This window comes from Leuciscus leuciscus, assembly GCF_965113295.1.
Source record: "Leuciscus leuciscus genome assembly, chromosome: 7".
Taxonomy (NCBI): Eukaryota; Metazoa; Chordata; class Actinopteri; order Cypriniformes; family Leuciscidae; genus Leuciscus; species Leuciscus leuciscus.
The window spans coordinates 33,473,152-33,493,396 of NC_138731.1; the positions used below are offsets into that span (position 1 = coordinate 33,473,152).

At 35.4% G+C, this 20,245-nt stretch overlaps 2 protein-coding genes across 2 annotated transcripts; both read right to left on the reverse strand.

Moving 5' to 3' along the window:
* Nucleotides 1-4,849: 4,849 nt before the first annotated feature.
* On the reverse strand, nucleotides 4,850-10,784 carry slc25a6 (solute carrier family 25 member 6). The gene is made up of 4 exons (XM_082175459.1): nucleotides 10,530-10,784; nucleotides 7,486-7,972; nucleotides 6,274-6,414; nucleotides 4,850-6,165 (listed from the first exon to the last, which is right to left on the reverse strand). Exons 1-4 carry the CDS (start codon nucleotides 10,638-10,640, stop codon nucleotides 6,008-6,010), a joined length of 897 nt encoding a protein of 298 aa, XP_082031585.1. The 5' UTR covers nucleotides 10,641-10,784; the 3' UTR covers nucleotides 4,850-6,007.
* Nucleotides 10,785-11,107: 323 nt separating this feature from the next.
* Nucleotides 11,108-20,242, reverse strand: asmtl (acetylserotonin O-methyltransferase-like). Its single transcript, XM_082175443.1, has 14 exons — nucleotides 20,124-20,242; nucleotides 19,631-19,764; nucleotides 19,390-19,521; nucleotides 19,243-19,290; nucleotides 19,091-19,155; nucleotides 18,952-19,016; nucleotides 18,743-18,851; nucleotides 17,879-18,248; nucleotides 16,520-16,694; nucleotides 16,077-16,261; nucleotides 15,846-15,978; nucleotides 14,186-14,326; nucleotides 13,911-14,033; nucleotides 11,108-11,590 (listed from the first exon to the last, which is right to left on the reverse strand). Exons 2-14 carry the CDS (start codon nucleotides 19,721-19,723, stop codon nucleotides 11,319-11,321), a joined length of 1,911 nt encoding a protein of 636 aa, XP_082031569.1. The 5' UTR covers nucleotides 19,724-19,764; nucleotides 20,124-20,242; the 3' UTR covers nucleotides 11,108-11,318.
* Nucleotides 20,243-20,245: the final 3 nt, after the last annotated feature.

A 20,245-nucleotide genomic window follows, 5' to 3' on the forward strand; every position in this document is an offset into this window, starting at 1 on the left:
TTAGGTATGTGGTAGGGTTATGCGTCTCATATGGACGCTAAAGGGTGCTTTGTGCGTCGGATATTGAAGCATGGTTGAAAGTGACGAAAAAGTGACGATTTGGGTATGAGAACAGGCTGCTTATACACAGCCATGTCCAAGTGATCTGATCTGACGTGTACGCAGACTGGTGCATAGATATATACACTAGATGTCGCCTTGTCTACGGCAGTTCATTGGAACGAATGTCTTTAAGGCGACATCTAGTGTATATATCTATGCACCAGTCTGCGTACACGTCAGATCAGATCACTTGGACATGGCTGTGTATAAGAGGTAAAAACGATATAAATACTGTTCGTTTTCTCACACAAACCGCTCGTTTCGTGTCTTAGGCCATCAATGTGTACTTACGATGGGGAATTGTTTAATTTGGACGACGGGGAATTGTTTTAATTTGGACTCTGTGCATGCTCTTTGAGACAGTGACCATCGACCTGCATTATATGACTGACAGACAAGAACGGTTTGACCTAATAATATCAAAATTGAAACTACTGCGGAAAAAAAGACACCTACATCTTGGATGCCCTTGAGGTAAGCTAAAACATACCAAAAATTAATTTCAAAGTGAACTATCCCTTTAATGCCATATAACACAATCACTGAAGCTCGTTTAACAGTGCTTTAGCTGTGATATCCGTCAAAGGCTTAGTAGGTGCTGTATCTCAAACTTTTTTTGTTGCTTTTTTCCTCAAATTATGTCAAAATGGCTTTAGATTTACTAGATTTACTGATCATTTCAGAATGGATGATGCCACAAGCAAACAAAACAGTACAAATATAAAGAATAACTGAGATAGAACAGCATGCTTTTAATGTTAAGAGTTTGTTGAAAGTTCATGTTTGTTATGATTCTAGATCTGTTTCTTCTAGCAGTTCATCTTACATCTCACAACCCTTACTTTGTCTTATTTTCATTTCAACAGTGCCATCATGTGGACTTCTTATGTCTGCTTAGCAGTTGTAAATTCAAAACATAAATATGAAAGCCCAGACATAATCGTTATAGTGCAAGGGCAGATTTTAAAAATGTTTCACCAAATTCCAGTTAAAATGTATGAGAATTCATATAAGGGAAAGCAGATAATGTTTTAATTTCATGTCACATGTTGTCAATGAACACATAGTTTTCTAAAGTATCAACATGTGGTAACAATTGTACATTTCCTGTTATCTGAAGAAAGTTAATGGTTTTAAACCAGTCATTTTAATATCAAAGCACTTAACACTAGTATTATAATTACTTGCAGGTTGGCAATTCCAAACCCCTGTCAAGGTTGCATTTGAAGAAAATTACTTAATATTTATCTGACATGTACAGTATCTTGGAGTCGGACGAGGCAGTTCACATTACAGAAGATTGCTTTGTATTATGGCCATTTTGGTAAATTACATTGGCCTTTGATCTCTGTCAGTTGATTGACTTGCATGGTTTTCATTATAAAGTCTAGCAAAGTCTGTCTGTAGTAAACAAAATCAGAGGCATAATAGAGAGACTGTGTCCAGCTGTGCTTAAGATTGTAGATCAGCCTTGATTACAGAAGCTTTGAAATGCTCTTGCTGAGAAAGACAATTGTTTTGCCGTTTCACCCTTTATTGCAATGGATGCTTATTGCTATTCTGTTAATACACAGTATTGGCAATTTTTTTTCCAGTTAATCTCTACAATCTACCATTCAGAATATATAAAGTACCAGTCAAAAGTTTGGAAACGTTACTATTTTTAATGTTTTTGAAAGAAGTCTCTTATGCTCATCAAGCCTGCAGTAAAAAAAAACAAAAAAAACAAAAAAACAAAAAAAAACGTAATATTATGAAATATTATTACAATTTAAAATAATGGTTCTCTTTTTTAATATACTTTAAAATGTAATTTATTTTTGTGATGCAAAGCTGAATTTTCATCAGCAAGTACTCCAGTCTTTGGTGTCTTATGATCCTTCAGAAATCATTCTAATATGCTGATTTATGATCAATGTTGGAAACAGTTGTGCTGCTTAATATTTTTTTTATAACCTGAGATACTTTTTTTAGGATTATTTGATGAATAAAAAGTTAAAAAGAACTGTATTTATTTAGAATAGAAATCTTTTGTAACAATATACACTACCGTTCAAAAGTTTGGGAACAATAACTTTTTTTTTTAAAAGAAATTAGTACTTTAATTCAACAAGGATGCGTTAAATTGATAAAAGGTGATGGTAACGATTTATATTGTTAGAAATGTTTTTATTTTGAATAAATGCTGTTTTAATGAATAAATGCTGTTAACGTTTTACTCATCAATGAATCCTGAAAAAAGTATTCCAAAAAAATATATTAAACAGCACAACTCTTTCCATCATTGATAATAACTGAGTATCAAGTCATCATATTAGAATGATTTCTGAAGGATCATAAGACACCAAAGACTGGAGTACTTGCTGATGAAAATTCAGCTTTGCATCACAAAAATAAATAACATTTTAAAGTATATTAAAAAAGAGAACCATTATTTTAAATTGTAATAATATTTCATAATATTACTGTTTTTTTTGTTTGTTTTTTTTTAACTGCAGGCTTGATGAGCATAAGAGACTTCTTTCAAAAACATTAAAAATAGTAATGTTTCCAAACTTTTGACTGGTACTGTATATATATATATATATATATATATATATATATATAGGGTACAACGGGGCTATAGGCTCCACTGGGTAAAATGCTCCTTTGATTTGATTTTCCTCTAAACCACAAGATGGCACAAAAACTTGCCGCAGCACTTTCCAAAACATCCACTTTTCAAAATGCACGTGGAAATTTGTCTGATCCTTGACGTAAAGTTGATTCTGCGCTAATTTGATCTAATATTTGATTTTTATTTTTTTTATGTTGTAGATTTAAGTAGCAAATCAGATTTGCTAAAAATATAGAATATATTTTGAGACAACGGTCTTCTTAGTGATTTTCAGTTTTGCTCAAGCTAATAAAGCAACAGTTTTTCAATATCGAAAGAATTATGTAAACGTATGGTATTTGGGGTAAAAGGCACAATATTTAAAGGGCAACTCTCGCCAAAATGCAATCTAGGGTCTTTTTGTTAATCTACCCGAGGCAAACCTTCGTTTAAAAGCATAATTAGAATGGAAACGCCACTTTTATGGCGTTTGAACGTATTTTCGTTTTCGGTCAAATTGCCTTTTGAATGGGAGTGCATGGGGCACTTCTATGATAGCATCAAAAGTCGCTATTTTTAAAACACTAAGAAGGCTCGACACAACATGAAACTTTGCTTGAAGTATCACCAGAGGCTCTACACATGAACTCGAGCATTGACAACATTGTTTGTGTACACAGAGTTACAAAAAAAAAAAGATTTTGAACAACTCACTGTAGCTGTGTCCGCCGGCATTTTGACAGTCAAAAATAGTCTATCTATTTTAGTCGATAAGTTGGCTGTCCACCTTAGAAATAATCACCATATTTAAAATGAAACCATCAGATTAAAAAAATATATATATATTAATCATATAATATAGGCTAATAAAATATGATTTGTCACTACTGAAAATCTATATTAAATTATTATGGGATCTCATTCAATGCTTTCAGAATCTTTACTTTTTAAAATAATTTTGTTTATATATAATACAAATGTATTTTTATATTAACATATTTTAATGAAAGTGTAGCCTTTTTATTGAACAAAAATGAATTATTTTACTTATCAAAATAAACAGAAAATAGTGCAAACTTTGCAAAAGTGATTATTTTAAGTATTAACTTAGACATTATAAAAAATATTTTATTTTAGCTAAAGTATTTGTATAAATAATCTCATACATTTATAAGATTTTTAAACAAAATAAACCACTTTTATGATTTATTTTCACAAAAAATCTGTTGCTCTATAAATGTTCAATACAAACATGGATATCTTTTCTGCAATCATGGGAATAGTGAAAAGCAGTTTGTTTCTTAAGGTGTGTCTTTAGCCCCGTTGTACCCAGCTATATTAGCTGTCAGTAGATGTTATGTAGGGACAGTGTTGGGTGTAATGGATTACTAAGTAACTAATTACTGTAATTTGATTACTTTTCCCTTGAAAAAGTCAAGGGATTACTCTTAAAGTCTTGATTTTTCTGAAATTTAATTAGTTAGGGGTGAGCGGGGCACAACCTAACGCAGGGCTAATTGTAACAGGCATGTTTTAAAAGTTTCCACACATGCCAGCATGACAAAACTTAGTGTAGCTATTTACTAGTTACCATATCAACACTATATAGAGAAAGAATTGCGCCAAAATTCAATCTTTGGAAGATATCACTGAACATTTATTTAACCATAGCAAATTTCTTACTGAAGTAAATTTTTCATCTCAGTTTTTAGTGTTTGTATACAGTACGAGACAAATCTGCATTATTTTAATCTCCAATTATTGTTATTTAGCAGTTGAGATTTAATGCTTTAATGTTGTCCTTTAATGCTTATGAATTCTATTGAGAAACCATGAGAAAGGTGAATAAAGACTGATAGTCAATGTTCAAAAATTATTAGTTATTATTGTTTTGAACTATGCTGTATTATTGTTTTTCGGTGTTCGTTGTCAAACTAAAACATTTGTTCATTTGTTTAATTATTAAAACGTATATGAAAAGGTTAAAATCTGCATTTTATTGACAAAATATTTTAGTTTGTCTTTTATATTTTTGGATAAGATCAGATAACATTTTAAGCTTTCATATGGAGATAGAAAATTTTAATGTTCATAAACGTTGAATTGCCACAAACCCTAAATGATTAAAAATCCAAAAACATAAGAGCATAATAGGGTATCCACTTTTATTGAATTCACAAGCATTGGTGTTCGTACATGACTGCAAGTTGAATCTGTAAGTAGGCTACAGCCTTTTTCTCCATAAAGTGTGGAATAATATTACAATAGCTCTACATGCTAAAAATGAGTGTAACGTTCCAGTGTCATTACTGAACTCAAAATACCCTTCCTTACTTGCCCTCACATTTATACTTCTAAAAGCGGGATCTAGTTCATCAAGATCAGCCTGACGCAACCAAACACTGAGACTGACAAGAAAATGACCATGAAAATATGACTCCCCTCATTATCCAAGATGGAAAATACTTAAGCGGACTTCCAAAAAGAGAAATCATGGAAATACACTTTTCGTGTCACATAAGGTCTGACTGTGAATGCCATGTCTCTGGCTCCACATTCTCTGCTGGAACACTTTACTGGGCTCTCTTTCATTGCTGAGACACATAGAGGGCAAATCTGTTGTGAATTAAAGCGTCATATTTAATACGTCTATGATTCCATCGGACACTTGCTCTCAGTTGGTTTTTCAAGTCCAACTTTGAGAAAACGTTTAAACTGTGGAACAGTATTCTGTGTGTTTGAACTCCACATTTTGTTTTGAGAGTGATATTGTATATCCTTGTAACCACAGACCTTGGCTAGAAGAACTGAAGGACTACAAGAACATGGTACTGTATATGAATGCAGAACAAAATGCTGTCGTGTCACGCCATCTTGAGGAGGAATTATGGTATTGCACGGTATAGACAACATTTTAATGATTACTTATAACGGCTCAGATTTATGGAGGAATATTATAGACAAAATCTTTTTTTTAAATACTTTTGAGCATAAATACGCAACACATTTCGCTTTATTTTTCTTTTTATAATTTTATCTGTAATATTTCTCTGGCTGCACACTTAAATCACACATATACAGTAGATGCTTTCTTTTGATACAATTTTGATTTTTTTTTTATCATCAAAGGAAAGAGCATTTTCTGAACATAAAAATATAGCAACCAACAGAATTAATTTAAAATAATAATATTTTTTTGCTTCTAACACAATTTAATTCAGACCACATCTGTGCGGAGTGGAGAGGGTTCGGTTAAAGCTTGACAAAACTGTGGTAAAAGCTATTCTACGTTCTTTTAGCATATGTTGTTTAAACATACTTCTTGAATTCATCATAAAGCACGAGCACAAATGCGCCCCCCATTCCTCTGAGTACATTAGACAGAGCCCCTTTGAAGAACGCTCTGCCACCCTCATCACGAGCGATCTTTCTCCAGCAGTCAATGGTTCCAGTGTACATAATATCCGCTGGGAAAACAAAAGACAAAGGCCTGAGTTTAAATAAATGCATATTTGATAGAGAGCAGGGAGTTATTCAAATGAGCGAATATGTTTGAGCATATGTGTGTTGTATACCTCCTTTGCGCCCAGACTGCATCATCATGCGACGCCGCACAGTGTCAAAGGGATAGGAGACCACGCCAGCCACTGCCGTCACAGACTGTGCAATCATCCAGCTGACCACAATGTGGGTGTTCTTAGGGTCAGCAAGCATGCCTGTACGCCACCACACAAGAAACAATGCATGGACCTCGTTTAATTCAGAACTCAAGAATTAGCCGTATGAATTTTAATTGAACTGGCCATATCACAAGTTTAACTGGAATGACAGGAAGAGGAATTTACTGAGTTGTAGCTAATCTAAGACTTTAGAAATACAAAAACAGTGCACTCATATTACTGTGAATGGGAGAAAGTGCAATGGCAATATGGCGGAATAAGTCCCGCCTTCTAAATAAAAGAGCCAATCGCCAATAGAGTGAAAAAGTAGGGTTTCGGAAGTAATAAACCTTTAAAGACAGACCTACTGTGAGCTACGAGGTTATTTATCCATGGTATTGCTTTCTTTCAGCTTATTTTTTAAAACATTCATGTTTAACAGTGGAATTCCTTGTGAAAAACTACACTATCCACGATGCTGTACAGAAAATTACACCAGAAAGTTCCGCCCACTCCCATGAAGCACTCCGAATTATGTAATCGAGTCGATCTCCCTATGCTCTCAAAATACTTGTGTATATATATAATGTAGTTTTTCAGAAGCAAATACCATGGATTAATAACCTCATAGCTCACAGCAGCCTTAAAAGGTTTATATGTTATCGTTCAAAATCAATTTCCTTGTAGAGAAAATGAATCGAGTTTGCACTCTATTCAAAGAAAACAAAGGTAATGCATTCTGGGAAGTGAAGTGTTCTTCTACCCTGGTCAACAAAAGTTAATTTTTAAATAGGAAGAAATATATAAACTAAATACAAATTTTCAAAGCTTGACTTAAAAAAAAAAAAAAATTCAAAACTTTCAAACCAGTGTCGTTATTATTAATTAAAGCGATTACAAGTTGCTTTCATTAATTTAAATATAGCTGAAATGAAATAAGTTGAAATACTAAAATTACTACAACTGAAATAAAATAAAGCTAAAAACCATAATTAAAACTAATAAAAATGACAAAAGCACATAACAAAAATAATTAAAACAAACTAAAATGAAAATGAAACCTGAAAATATACAAATAAAAGCTACTATAATACTCTGAATCTAGTCTCTGATCCTGAAACCTATTACCTTTAGCAGTGTCATAGACTCCGAAGTAGGCCGCCCTGTAAATAATGATGCCCTGGACAGAGACGTTGAAGCCCTGATACAGACCCCGCAACCCATCTGACTTAAAGATTTTGGCCAGGCAGTGGGCCAGCCCATTGAACTCTCTGGAGCTCCCAGCTTTCCCGACATCTGCACCCAATCGGGTACGAGCAAAATCTAGGGGGTAGACGAAGCAGAGGGAAGTGGCTCCTGCAGCTCCACCGGAGGCCAAGTTGCCAGCAAAGTATCGCCAGAACTGCGTGTGCCTGTCAACTCCACCCAAGAATACCTGTTTGTACTTGTCCTTGAAGGCAAAGTTGAGGGCTTGTGTGGGGAAATAGCGAATGACGTTGGCTAGGTTGCCACGCCAAAAGGCAATAAAGCCTTGCTCCTTAGGAATCCTCACAATACAGTCGATAATACCTTTGTACTGTTTGTCTGCAGTGATCTGCTTGCTGGCATGTTGTACCTGTAAAGTGAAACACAAAATCCTACAGTTACATGATATCTGGGTTGGAACAATATTTGTATCAACCAATCAGGGGTGCGTTTCAACCCGTACAACTATATAGCTCGCTGCTTAACTACCATAGTACGATGCATCGTTGGAGAAATCAACTAGCTAGTCACGACTGTTTCCCGAAACCGTATGTCGCAAATTACATTTGTATGTATTCTGAATAAATAAACGGGTTGTACTGAATGCCAGCTTGCTTGTTTTGCTAAAGATACGGATTTATTCAGTCTACATCTCATGTAAACTAGAAACTATGCTTCTAACCACAGCTCGAGAGCTGTCGTTCCAACCACACAAGTTTGCGATGCTGTTTGCGAACGTTCGTTGGCTAACGATGCTTTCGGGAAACGCACCCCAGTTTGATGAGTGGATTTAGTTTGATGTTTGTATCTTGAGGTTGGGGTTTTTACAGGGACAGATGGAGTTAAATACTGAAACCACCATAAATAGTGTCTAGTAATGAGAAATAAAAAAAATGTATGCTCACTAGGCTGTGTGTCCACCAAAGCGTTTTTAGCCAGCTGAAATCGCTAGGTGCTCTGCTGAAAACGGCTAGCTGTGGGCGCTTGAAAGCGTTTTGGTAGCGCAGCATTTTTTTCAGTTGAGACGCTTTGCTTGTTATGATACGGAATATCCGCGAAAGTGTTACTAGTATCTCACTTGTTGATTCTATATAAAAATGTTGATACAATGTAACGTATTTTCTCTGGCTCTTGTTTTCAATTATTTTGTTTCGTTATTATGCTTGTTGTTGTCATCTGTTGACGTTGTACAAGAAGAATGTGGCGGTTGGCCAGTGTGGTATTAGTCCCGCCCCTCCTCCACTGTGATTGGATGGTTGGGTAAAAAGTGACAGTGATGAGCGCTGCGTTTTACCCAAAGTTGAACATTCTTCAACTCTCGGCGACCTGTAAAAAACGCTGAGCGCTCAGTGCTTAAGCGTGAAAAAAAAAACGCCCAGCGCCTCGCTCATGGAGTTTTAAAAACGCGGTGCTCCCATTGAAAACAATTGAAAAAATACACCAGCCGCGTGAAAAAATGCTTTGGTGGACACACGGCGTAAAGCTGCATTTATTTAATCAAAAATACAGTAAAACAGTATTATTTTATAATACTATAAAAATATATTTTATAATAATTTAAAATAACTGTTCTCTATTGTACTATATTTTAAATGTAATTTATTCCTGTGATGGCAATGCTAAATTTTCAGCAGCCAGTCTTCAGTGTGAAATCGTTCTAATATGCTGATTTGGTGCAAAAGAAACATTTCTTATTATCATCAATGTTTAAAACTATGATGCCTAATATTTTTGTAAATATTTTGCAGGAATCTATGATGAATACAAAGTTCAAAAGAACAGCATTTATTTCTTTTTGTAACATTATAAAAGTCTTTATTGCCACATTTGATCAATTTAATGCATCTTTGCTGAATAAAAGTATCCACTTCTTAAAAATATACTTTTGTACAATAGTGTATGACAGTTTCCACAAAAAAATATTAATCAGCAACAACTGTTTTCAATATTGATAATAATCAGAAATGTCTTATGAGCAGCAAATCAGCATATTAGAATGATTTAGGAAGGATCATTCAACACTTAAAACTGATGCTGAAAATTTCAAGTGGTGCTCACTGCAGAGCCCAATGACGTCCAGCTCCCCCTCTCTGGACATAATGGCTGGAGCTTGTCCTAGTCCAGCTCCACCTCTGTGGACCTAATGGGTGGAGTTATGTTTAGCCATAGAGTTATGGGTAGGGTTAGGTGGTTGACCGTCCAGCTCCACCCATTACATCCAACGAGTTATTCAAGTTCCAACCACACCCTAACCCTCCAAAATCCCTCCACCCCTTTAGACGTCCAGTGAGGAGGAGCTAGACGTCATTTGACTCGGCAGCTAGTGCCACTGGTAAAAAGTCTCAATAACCTTTTTAATTCTGTGGCAGAAACAAGCCTCCAAAATATATTTTAAAATATATTAAAATGGAAAAAAGTCATTTTTAATTGTAACATTATTTCACAAAATTACAGTTTTTACTGTATTTTTTATCCAAAATGGTTAGACTATGCTCATTTAATAGTAATTTTGATCCTGTAAGATCTAAACATAATGTCGCGGCCTGTAACACGAGACAAGACTGCAGGGGACAGAATGTACCACCTAGCACGCAGATAGAAATTCACAGTTTGACCTTAAAATACATTCGAGTAACTACAATTTTGATATAAAGATACAAATAAGAGAACTCACGAATAGACACTTGTTATTAGAACGCAAATTTGAGAGCAGAGATGCTCGAGGGATGCGGATGTTGCGAACAGACAACTCAAAAATGGCCTCTGAAGGACAAAGTCGTGTCTTAACGTTAATCAACGTCAACGCCACAAGATAATTCATGTTACTCTTAAATGCGACAGAAAACGGGTTATGTATTTGCATGCATCATTCATAAGATATCAGAGTGCGCTAAGATTAGTCAAGGTGATAATCCTCACGGTCTCACCTGCAGCAGCAGTTTGACTCTCTCTATCGGTGCGACTGCGGTCTTGGAAATTGCCGCTGCGACACCACCAGCCAAAAAGTCTTTAGCAAAAGAAATGGCAGCATCAGCCATGGCAGCGTTGATTCTTTAGCTCAGTGTATTAGAAAACACGATGTACTGAACGTGCTTGCTTGCAGAAGCAGGAGGTAGAGTAGAGCGGAAAGTGATGGGGAGATGCGTAGTGTGTCCTGTCCTCTACAGCCAACTCTCGAGGATTCTCGCGATGTTTGCACCCGAATCAACAAGTCCTATAGAACATTTTATGACATGCTATTTTTAACTAATTTATAACCTTGTAATGAATTGGGTTATGCGTTATATAATGTAGAAATGCTAGTTTATGTTCTAACTGATTACATTTCTTATATGATTCTAATTTAAAAGAGTTTTGAACAATAAACCAACATACAAAATCACTGCTAAAGGGGGGGAAACATTTGTATGACCTTTTTTAATTAAAACCTCAGTTATGAGAAATAGCCCTTGTGATAACTTCCCAATATGACCACATATAAAAAACAACCTAAAGACAAGAACACTATAGATTCAAACCATATTTATTTCAGCATAACATTACCGGTTAAAAACTTGATCTGTAATTAATACCAATCATGTACAAATACTTAGTTTGAGCTTTTAGATCAGAAACATTCATAGTACTTGAGCACAGCTAAAAAAAAAAATTTCACAGTTGATGAACTAGATTAAGTCAATTGTAGTGTTTCCGATACAAATGCTGTAGTCTTTATATCACTCAAGTTCAGCAGTCTCAATGGATGCTGAAGAACAGCCTAGTAATGTTCTTTTGTCATTTGGATCTTCTTTGACAAACAGCATGGCATCCAGCAGGTTGTCTGTGTGTTGGATGTGTCTGAGAGTGAAGCCATGCTTCTCTAGTAAGTCACTGTATTCTGTGGTGCTTCTCTGCTTTCCTTCTGTCATACTGAGGGCCTGCAGCAGGGCCCGGCTCGGGCTTTTCCGCTCCTCATCCAGGAAGATCTCAGACACCAGAAGTCCACAACCTGTTTGTTATTAATACATTCATAAAGCAAACACTTCAAACAACAAAAAGTGGTTTACTTGCAGCTGTCTCCTCATATTATGCAACTGTAACAAAGTTACAACCAGTAACAAAGTCTGGATTTTGTTATTGGGGTCTACTAGAATAGGTTTTCATGCTTGATTGTTAAAAAAACCAGACTTCCCAGTCTGTCAGTAACACTCTGTTTAGTCTGACTCAAAATGAGCCAAGAACGGGAGATCCTCTGAGCTTGTGGACACGTGCAAATGAAAATCATATTTAGGTCAAGGCTGTCAGTTGTTTGTGAACTAAATCTGCTGTAAAAAGGCAAGCTGTTAAAGCCCATTGTATGAAATGCTTGAATGTGGACATGTCCATTTTTGTGAATTACCATCTGAACGGGGTAAGTTTTAGGTTAAAAATTAAACAGTTAAAATAACGCAGATTCCCTGCTGCCGTAAAAATGTATCCAAAGTTCCAAATGATATAAAACTAGCATGTTTGCATAGCGTTCTTCTAAAAATGTTAACACATTTTGCCCTTATGTGATGTCTGTTTTTATTGGAAGTTTATATTTGTCAACAAACTTTAATAAATCTTCAATAAATGTTCACTTGTTAGCACACTTGAATTATCAATAGTAATCAGTAGTTTTGGTAATAAAACAAAACGTTTTCTTACAGATCAATAAAGTATCTGCATAATCTTCCTTATTGTCTAGAGCTGGCTATTTGAAAATTAATTTGTAATGATTATCATAAGGACCCCATATGCGATAAGAAACAGAGCAGGGACCCCCGATATAAAATGTGTCAAACAGAGCTACATATTAGCCATCAAGCCTTCGATCCACTAACCATATTATGATCAAGAATAAGTTATATTATGTTAAGACAATAGATCAGAACTATACACAATTTTGTTGTTGGACATGCATCGATGTGTGTATATCACTCATAATAAACATGTTGCGAGAAAAATCACAATTCATTAGTTGTTTGCAGTTGTTGTAAATTATTTTAATGAATTTGCAGTCACACATTTTTTGTTTTATTAATCAGATGGACAATTAAACATTTAACTGAACTTTATCTACAAGTTTATAAAAAAATTATATTTAAATTTTACTGTCTGATGGAAAATTAAGAATCAAATCAATGAGTATGTGAAATGAGTGCGTGTTCTCTTGTAAAGTGCAGATGTAATGTGTACTTTCACAAATAATTGGAATGGAATTTAAAAATATCTTGTTACGAACATTTTTCTAGTAATCTATTAGTCTGCATTTACATTGCGCGTATCTATTTTGGCATGCCATATTTTTGTCCAGTGTCACTTCCAAAACTTTCCACGCGTAATTGGCCATCGGTGCTCTTTGCAACATAAAAAAACAATACTTTTATTGAATGGACTAATTTATAGCTATAGCCACGAAAGCGCGAAACAACGCTCACTTTATAATCACTTAAAAGCTGTCACTCATCTCAGTTCGGGATCTTACAACGTTCCATTAAAATCAATTAAGTTGTCTATACACACTGCATAATGAATCTCTAACTTACATTGTGTCTTTCTTAGTTAATGAGAGGATCCGCAAGAGTGACCAAACTCGTCACCGAACAAAAACTCCGGTGTTTTGAGCAGTGAGTGGATTCTAACTTAAACATCTCTGATTGGACATTGCATTCAAGAGATCAACAAACATGTCTGTGATTGGCTACATTTACATTTAAATGTAATGATTGGCTACATTTCCACCGCTGCAAAAACACGCTGTAAATAGGAACATTTCACGGTCACCAATAATATTATATTATTACAGTATCAACTGAGGGTGCTCTTGCTTTCGTTTCAGGGTGCTTAAATTTGACTTTTTATTTTTTAATTTTTTTTTTTACAAAAAAATTATTTGTGATCAAACATTAATTGGAGGACCCCCTGCAGTACCACTAGGGGGTCACGGACCGCCAGTTGAAGACCCTTGAATTAGGCCAAGGGTTTACAAGCAGGGGTGCAGAAAGCCCCAAGGGCCACAAGGGAGCGCTAGAGGACAATTTGCAAAAGGATCATCATATTAGACCAGGGATGAGAAACTCTGGCCCTCAAGATCCACTCATCAGCCTGTAGCTTTCTAGTAATCCTGATGACATTGGCGTTTAGGCGTGTTTTATTAGGGTTGGAGCTAAACTCTGCAGAAAAATAGTAGAGGGCCAGAGTTTCCCACCCCTGTATTAGAGGATCCTTGGCATCAAAACGTTTGATACTTCAGAATCAGGCTTACACTTTAAGAATTTAATAGTGTCACATTTTAAAGCACTTACCTGGTGTGCACATTTTGGACAGTTTGCTCAATAATACATGCAATTTCTCATCAGACCAGTCATGGAGGATTCGTGCAAGAATATACAGGTCTGCTTTAGGCAGGTCATCTTTAAAGAAGTCTCCTATTTTAAAAAAAAAGTAGGAACAAAAAGTGCAAGATTTTTATAAGGCCTTTTGCACATTCCTCAGAATAATAAATAAATTCCTTATATATTAGATTAATACATTTTTAAATGCTTCATCATAAAAATGGTTATATAAAGTATTCACTGACCCGCAACAAATGACACTCTGTCATCATCTTCTTTAGGTTTAAAGTGGCGTCTCATCTCAATGACTTGTGGCAAGTCAAATACAATAACTGACAGTCCGGGGTGGGCTTTTGTTAACTCGTACGCCATGGCACCAGTGCAACCTGTGCAAGAACGCTTTTCTTAACATGCATCATACCATAAAAATATACAGTTCATAAATCAGTAAAAAAATGTTTAACATGTTTTTGAATGAAGTATCTTATGCTCACCAAGGTACAGTAAAAAAAAAGTTTTTTAATATTGTGAAATATTATAACTATTATTTCTATTTTAATATAATTTAAGATGTAATTTATCCTGTGATGGCAAAGCTGAATTTTCAGCATCATTACTCCAGTCTTCAGTGTCACATGACCCTTCAGAAATCATTCTAATATGCAGATTTTTTTAGGTTGATTTAGGTCAAAGCGGGAGAAGAAAATAAACAGAATACAATAAATACAGATGTCCTTGGCATAAAAAGCCCTTAAGAAAACTGGAAATTAGAAGCACATATAATTTGCATGACAAATTCGAAACTCCTTTTCAGATAAGCAGCTTTTGAGAACAAGCTCTTTCAGAATAAAATATGCATGCACTATCCTCTAGTGAAATCTCAAATTATGCAAGACAGCACATATATAAAAGACATTATTTCAATCTAAGTATACTACAAATCCATTAACATATTTCTGCACATCTTATCTTTGAACTCTCGTGGTCACTCGCTCCCGTCTCAATGGGAAGTCTGCAGGGCAATGTTTTATCTGTTTTTGTAATCACAGTTTTTTATAAGTGGGGAATGTTGAATAATCCTGAACATTAGAAAAAAATCTACCAGAAAGTTTTTTTTATTTATAATTATTTTTTTATCTATTTTTTTTTTTATTATTAAATACATTGCTTTCCTAATTTAATTAAATTTTCTTAAAACATTTTAAAATTTACTTCACTTTGAATCGACGTTATATTAGCGCTAGTGAAAAATAAATACATTAAAATGTGTTTCAAATACATCTATACAAATACAAGTATACTACAAATACATTTTAATATTAATGTACTTTATATAAATACCCTGCAATTTTACTGTCGGCTAAACTGATATACTTCAAGTCTGCTAAATTTGAACTACTAATTTTGTACTAAATGTACTTTAGTTATCCGGAAATAATAATGAGGTCCAACTAAAGATATACTTAAGTATATTTGATTGTGCTAAAGTGGAACTATTGCCAGTATACTTTAGGTACACTTTAAATATATTGCATTTAAAGACTGGTATTATACAGAGATCATACTATCCTTACTAATAGTGATATTAAAACACATTTTAGGCTTAATATTAAGAAATGTGCATTGTGCAATAAAGAAGTACTCCAAATAATATTTATATCAGTAAGTCTCAAGCGATATGTCAGTAAATATGTTAATGGACTTAGATTGAAATACATGTATTCTAAATACATTTTGTTTTTTTTAACTAGGGAGTGCTGTCAAATTCATTTAGTGTTTTCCCCACTCACTTTTACTTGATTTGCTAAAAAATAGTTGTGGACTGTATTCGATTTTAATCATTGATTTAATTATCTAAAAGTTAAGACTCTTATTAATCTCTATTTTTGAGGGAAGATCATTTACCTCCGATGTCACAGGCTGTTTTATAGGAAGAAAGATCAAACGCTGTTGCCACATCTTTTCCAGTCACTCTTGCAATGCTGTGCATTGCATCCATGAATCGTATCTTAACTTCATCTTTACTGTAGTAGGCATCCTAGAAAACAACAAAAAAATTCTACTCAGTGTTAGAATGTCAACAGATTTTAAAAGTGCACGATCCATGGGTGATGTAAGCAGAAAATGCGTGTCGACCTGAAACACATCCTCATTCTTCTTCCCAAAGGCCCGCTCATGTTGGCTGATGCCCTCCACGACAGCGTTCTCTAGATGACTGAAGAGAGGCCACACCATATCATTGCAGTGGAGAATGTAGCCATGCAGAGACACAGGGCTGTCCGATACCAGGAAGCGACTGGCCTGGTCTGTATTTCTATACACTGGAACAGACAATAAACAATGTTACATTCACAGTCCACCTCCGGACATAACAAAGAAGAGAACATGTGTCATACAGTAGGAGGAATTGCATCCATGCATGCAAGTGCCTTGATTCAATGAACAGAGAAACTATTTGTAGGTTATAAATGAACAATGAGCTTTGAGAGGTTTCAAAACTCACATTTAGGAAAACCACATGTGATTTCTACCACAGTAACACCATATATGAGAGTAAAATGGCAGTGCGTAAATCTTACCACTTGTATCTCGCTGTTTGACCCTTTCTAGCAACCCTAAAGAGACAGCAGCTTCCAGAAGCCTCTCAGTGCCTAAAACAGAGGCGTTGATTTGGCCAGCAACCTCTTCTAATGTCAGACTTTCAGAGCTGTTCAATACATCAAACACCTTGAGTTTGGATGCTGTGAATAGAGTCTGTCGAAATGCATTGTAGAACAGTTACCAAACATTTCTTCATTAATGATAAAGACCAATCCATGTATATATTAAAATAGACATTCCTTTCCGTTTGTATTTTAATGCTACATGTATTAATGAATGCACTGACAGCATAATATCTAAATTAAATAAACATCTCAAAGGGATACTTCACCCAAACATTAACATTTTGTCATTATTTACTTATTCTTGCGAAGGATCTAAGGATTCTCAATAGCAACCTGTGTGTGTGTGTTACTTTGAGAGAGCAACAAATACATCTGTGTTGTGTTTTACTTTCTTTGTTTTCATGTGGTTTAATTATACCATTTAATCATTTATTAATACTACCATTTTTTTTTTTTAAATATTACTTAATATTTCTTGTCTATTGTTGTTTAAATCTTATGATTGAGTGGTTTTAAGGGATGTTTGTCTTTATGACAAGGAGATAAGAGAATGTCTCTATTTCAAGGTTTTTAACGTCACATGACGATGTTGTGAAGCAGTAATTTTCCATTGTTTTTCCCTTGGTATAATAACACTTCTTGGATTTGTACTGGTCAGACGTATAAATCTGAAATATACGCAACTAAGATTATTCAATAAACTCTGCTATTTTTATTATTATCATCACTTCGTCTCCTGCTTCTGCTTTTCTCTGGCTTTATCAGTCAAACTCTGAGGCAGATAGAAGACTGTTAATAGAGTTTTGGGTTACCAGACAAGACTTTCTGTTAAAAGGTTTAACTGGTTTTGGACACCAGACAAAACAGATATCTTTTGAGAAGATCTGGCGTCCGAGATCGGATTTGACATTTCTGATGTGGGGGATTCCATCCGATCTAACACTTGTGCCAGTCAATTTTGTTGAACACAACAGGAGAATGTTTCACCAAAAATTCACTCTGGCATCAGAAGACTTGGAATATAGTGCATTTTTCATTAGAAATGTGTTAATGGTTTGTTTTTCCTTGAGAATAAAGCCCATAGTCACTATGAACTGTAGTTGAATTGAAAAAAATCTGTGTGAATTTCATTCCAAAAATTCTCCTTTTGTTTTAAACAGAAAAAACAGTTTTAAGCACGACATGAGGTTGTGTAAATAATGCCAGAATTTGTGTTTTTTAGTGAATCATTACTTTAATGATTCACTATTAAAGTAATCTAATCACTGTTACCTTTGAAGCTTTGAACCCATCCAGTAAGTTGATAATACGGTGGGGGACATCCTGTCTGCTGCACTTGGCACACTCCGGCCCCATCACATTCTGATCTTGCATAGACGCCCTACTGCCATCTTTACCATTCTCCAATAGCTTAACCTCCACATTTGCAGCACCTTCAGACAGGCTGTTAACCCGAGTCCAAGACGCATCCGAATCCCATTTGTTTTCGAGTGTGGGACTTTCAGGTGGGCTGTTGAAAATCAACCCCAGCCTTTTGCAGAAATGGTTAAGAGGGAAGCCTACCACGTTAAGAAAATCTCCTTGCACATACTCCACTAACATGCCACCCAATGCCTGGATCCCGTAACCACCAGCCTTGTCCCTGTCAAGCACAGATAGATCTGTCATTCTCGCCATTCACCAAATTTTGCAAGGCAGGTGAAATGCCAGACTACAGCAAATGGACTTATTTACTCAAAAGTGGACTCTTTACTTGAAATGTGCTTTGCTGAATTTTCACGAGTCATTTTCAGCACGTCATAGCAAACACAAAACGAATGACTCCACCAAGGTTCAAATTCCACAGGTTCAACAATTCACAGACCAAGCTCAAAAAATGTGATGACTGAGCTTCAGAGAATTTAGCAGAGGTGTAAAGTCCAGGTTCAGAAAATAAAAGTCCTCCTCAGTATTTTGTTCCAATCACCTGGATTTGCTAATTAGCACAGTTTTTCAGCCAGGAGATAGAACTAATTAGTGAAATCAGTTGGCTGAGTTCATGGGTGGAATAGACATATGGCAGGACTTTTACTTTCTGACCCCTAGACTTTACACCTCTGGAACATAGCATGTCAAAATCTATCCTCATAAACTCACATGGGCTCTCCACTGTTGATGTATTCCCAGAGCATCTCCTCAGATAACTCTGCAAATTTAACTTTTGTCTCTTCATAAAAATCCACTACTTTGTAGTCCATATCTGTACCTGCAAAAAAGAACAAATCATTATTTAAAATGACCTGTCTCTCTCACAAAAACAAGACTATAATTGTAAAAAAAACTAAAATAATAAAACAATCACATACCAGTGTTTTCATGGCAGATCACAATAGCAACACCTGTGAAGACGCTATGTTCCTTACCACTCAACCTGAAATAATGTATGCAATAAATGCCACAAATTCTCACTCAAGACAATAAATAAATAAATAAATGAAAATGCACCTGGACAGCATACGGTAAGCATCTTGTTTATCCGTAGGTTTCTCCAAGATCAAGCCATCAACTGTCTGAGAACGAAAGGAGACACATTTAGCAAGGCACTTTTCAGGAATGAATATCAAATGTAGAATATATAAAAACATACAGCAACTTACCACAACAGTGTCTGCTCCGATTACAATATCTGGACTTTTCAAGTGTTTCTGAACCCAGGACATATGAAATCATACATAATAAAAGGGACATTGTAAATTGACCGAAACAAAGTTAGAGAACAGCTGCTGTTTTCAAATACAACTTACAAATGGCATTCGTTGAGCCACCTCCAAAGCCTTTTGTTTAGCCGTCTCCACTGCATATTCATATGGATTTTTAAACAAGGATTTGTCCAATGTTTCTTTAAACCAGGAGGGAACAACCTCGAATCGTAAACCCTGCCTCATCGATGCAGAAGAAAAGATAAAGATAAAGAACTGATCATTTCAAGTTCAGTGCCTCTGTAAACAACAAAAAAAGAAAAAGAAGAAAGACAAAAAAACGTACAGCATTCGATAAAATCTCCAGTCGTCGTGGAGATGCACTTGCCAGGACAACAAGCTTTCCACTCAGCTTGGATATTACTGGATTTAACAGCATGTTGTTATCCCTCTCCTATCTATCACTTCCAGACGTCTATCCTGGGAATCAAGAGAAACACTAAATTCACGCAACTGCACAACAACTGTGTGTGCTGAACCATCAAATGTCTATGTTCTATGGGACCGCAAAATTGGTTAAAGGTGAGCTTGTCTTTGTCATTGTTTTTCGGAAATTCAACAGAAAAGATCAGCCTATCCGTTTCTAAGAAAAAAAGCTGCACGCACAGTGTGGCTGCATTAAAAGAGTTTTTAGCTACAGTGAATTCATACAAGACTTGGCGTGATGATGAGCGCTACTCATTTATGTTTTGATTTTTATTAATACAGTCAGGAGTAGACAATTACACATATCTAAAAGAAGCAAATGTTAATTTATCAGGATTTTACTAGGATTTTACCTGGAAAGGACTGTTCCACTCAACTCTGCGCTTCACGAAACGAAACGCAACGCAGCTGCAGCACTCACTGACCAAGATCCTGAAGAGGAGGAGTCTACCACGCGCATGCGCAGTAAGCTCTT